This window comes from Apaloderma vittatum, unplaced genomic scaffold (genome assembly GCF_000703405.1).
Source record: "Apaloderma vittatum isolate BGI_N311 unplaced genomic scaffold, ASM70340v1 scaffold9968, whole genome shotgun sequence".
In the NCBI taxonomy this organism is placed as follows: domain Eukaryota; kingdom Metazoa; phylum Chordata; class Aves; order Trogoniformes; family Trogonidae; genus Apaloderma; species Apaloderma vittatum.
In genome coordinates this window covers 1-2,117 of record NW_009732433.1, presented here as the reverse complement: position 1 = coordinate 2,117, position 2,117 = coordinate 1, and the positions used below count along the sequence as shown (strand labels likewise).

The following is a 2,117-nucleotide window of genomic DNA, read 5'->3' as shown; positions in this document are numbered from 1 at the left end:
TCAAGGAATTAGTGAAGAGAATCTTGGGGTTAGAAACTTGACCCCTTGGATGTGTCAGCTGAAGACACGGGCAGATGAGGGGTCCCAGATCTGGTCAATATAAAGAGAACAAGCATGACTCATGTCTAATATGTGCAAAAAAGAACCAGCCCTGACAGCTTGTGGGAAAAGAAAAACCTGCGCAAATTAGTGGTCTTGGGCCTCCACCCTTCAATGGCCCATGTGATAACTTCCAAAAAGGACAAGAGGATTAGGGACCAATGTTTCTGTACAGACATCTAGCTTCAAGCACATAGTTTGTGGATCATGAAAAGATAAAGAGGAGAGGTATCATGCTTGACTCCAAGCAAGAATCATATTTTAAAGCCAAGAATCACTGTCACAGAAAGTAAATATAATCATGGAATCACAGAATGACCTAGGCTGGAAGGGACCTTAGAGATCATCTAGTCCAACCTCCCTGTCATGGGCAGGGACGCCTCTCAACTAGACCATGATACTCAAGGCTCCGTCCAACCTGGCCTTGAACACCTCCAGGGAGGGGGCAGCCACAACATCTCTGGGCAATTTATTCCAAAGTCTCGTACTCTCGTACTGAAGAATTTCTTCCTAAAGTCCAATCTAAATCTATTCTCCTTCAACTTAAACCCATTTCCCCTTGTCCTATCAGTGGACACTCTTGTAAAAAGTCCCTCCCCAGCTTCCTGTAGGTTCCCTTCAGGTATTGGAAGGCAGCTATTAGGTCCCCCCGAAGTCTTCTCTTTTCAAGACTGAACAATCCCAGCTCCCGCAGCCTGTCCTCATAGCAGAGGTGCTCCAGCCGCTGGATCATCCTTGTGGCCCTTCTCTGAACATGCTCCAACAGATCCACGTTCCTTTTATGGTGAGGGCACCAAAACTGGATGCAGTATAATACAATAGAATATTTTGCTATGCAAATGCAAAACAGAATTCAAGAAAAAGATATATGCAGTAGGAGAAAGTCAGCACAGTTGATACATCAACTGAATAAACTTTCTGTGCAATCTTAGCCTTGCAAGCAGGAGGCACAGGGATCTGAGCATATTTCACACCTTTGTAGCTCTGTGTCTCCACAAAAACAGCTTGGACTTACATTCATGTCCTATGGGGATCACTGCAGTAAAAAATAAAATTACAACAACACTGTTAATGCATAAGAACACGTTTGGTACACTCATAGTCTGAATGTGTATGTTCACAAAGAATCAGAAAACGAAAAGACACCCATGATACTTAAGCCAAAAACCTTTCCTCCTACACAAAGCTCAACCATTGTTACTTGCATGTCTGAGAGGTGTAAACCTGGCGTTTGGCACTCCCAGTGTTGGATTTTGTATGAATGAAGAAGTAGAAGTCGTTTATATCATTGGTATCACCTGTTCCAGAAAAAAAGCATTAGCATGTGGCCACATCTGACAGTCAAATTTCATTTTGGCCTGTAAGGGGTAACAGCCCTCTGAGCAGTCCACTGTTCAGATGCTGAACTGCTAAAGATAGTGGGGCAGGAAAAGGCTTTTCCTGCAGTATCTGCCTTATCTACTAAGATGAGCCCCACGGGGAAATTTGTTGTGAGTACTGAGGAGGCAATACTCAAAACAAATGTGAGAGAGGCCACTGGCTCCATAATCCATGGACGACAGACCATTTGGAGACGAGCACAGATGGGGCCTTACCCTGGTGTGTGACAGTGCAGACATCTCTCTCTCTGAAGCACAGACCAGAACTCCAATGTGATGAATGACAGCCCTGGGCACGTTCCCACATGTCCTTCTCCTTTTTTCTCTCCTGCAGGGAACAACAGTGTGTCAGCAACAGTTGGTGACAGCGCTGTGCTCACCTGCCCTCACAGACCAAATATGAATTTGGTAACATGGAAAATAAGCCCCAAGGTTGGAGGTCCCTGCGCCCTGGGCTACAGGGCTGATCAGAACAAGACAGACAGAACAAACTGCAGTGACAGCCTGAACTGGAAATTCAGACCAGATCACGATCCTGCCCTTGAGATACGGCAAGTGGGAGTAGCTCATGAGGGAAATTACACCTGTGAAGTAGCAGCAAAAGAGGGGAATTTCCACCAGACCTACCACCTGACTGTG

At 45.5% G+C, this 2,117-nt stretch overlaps 1 protein-coding gene across 1 annotated transcript; it reads left to right on the top strand.

The window, feature by feature from the left end:
* Positions 1 to 1,565: 1,565 nt before the first annotated feature.
* On the top strand, positions 1,566 to 2,111 carry LOC104278521 (cell surface glycoprotein CD200 receptor 1-A-like; the record flags this gene model as incomplete). Its single annotated transcript, XM_009875525.1, has 2 exons — positions 1,566 to 1,698; positions 1,813 to 2,111. Coding segments are annotated over exons 1-2 (432 nt in total), but the record flags the coding sequence as incomplete, so codon positions are not given.
* Positions 2,112 to 2,117: the final 6 nt, after the last annotated feature.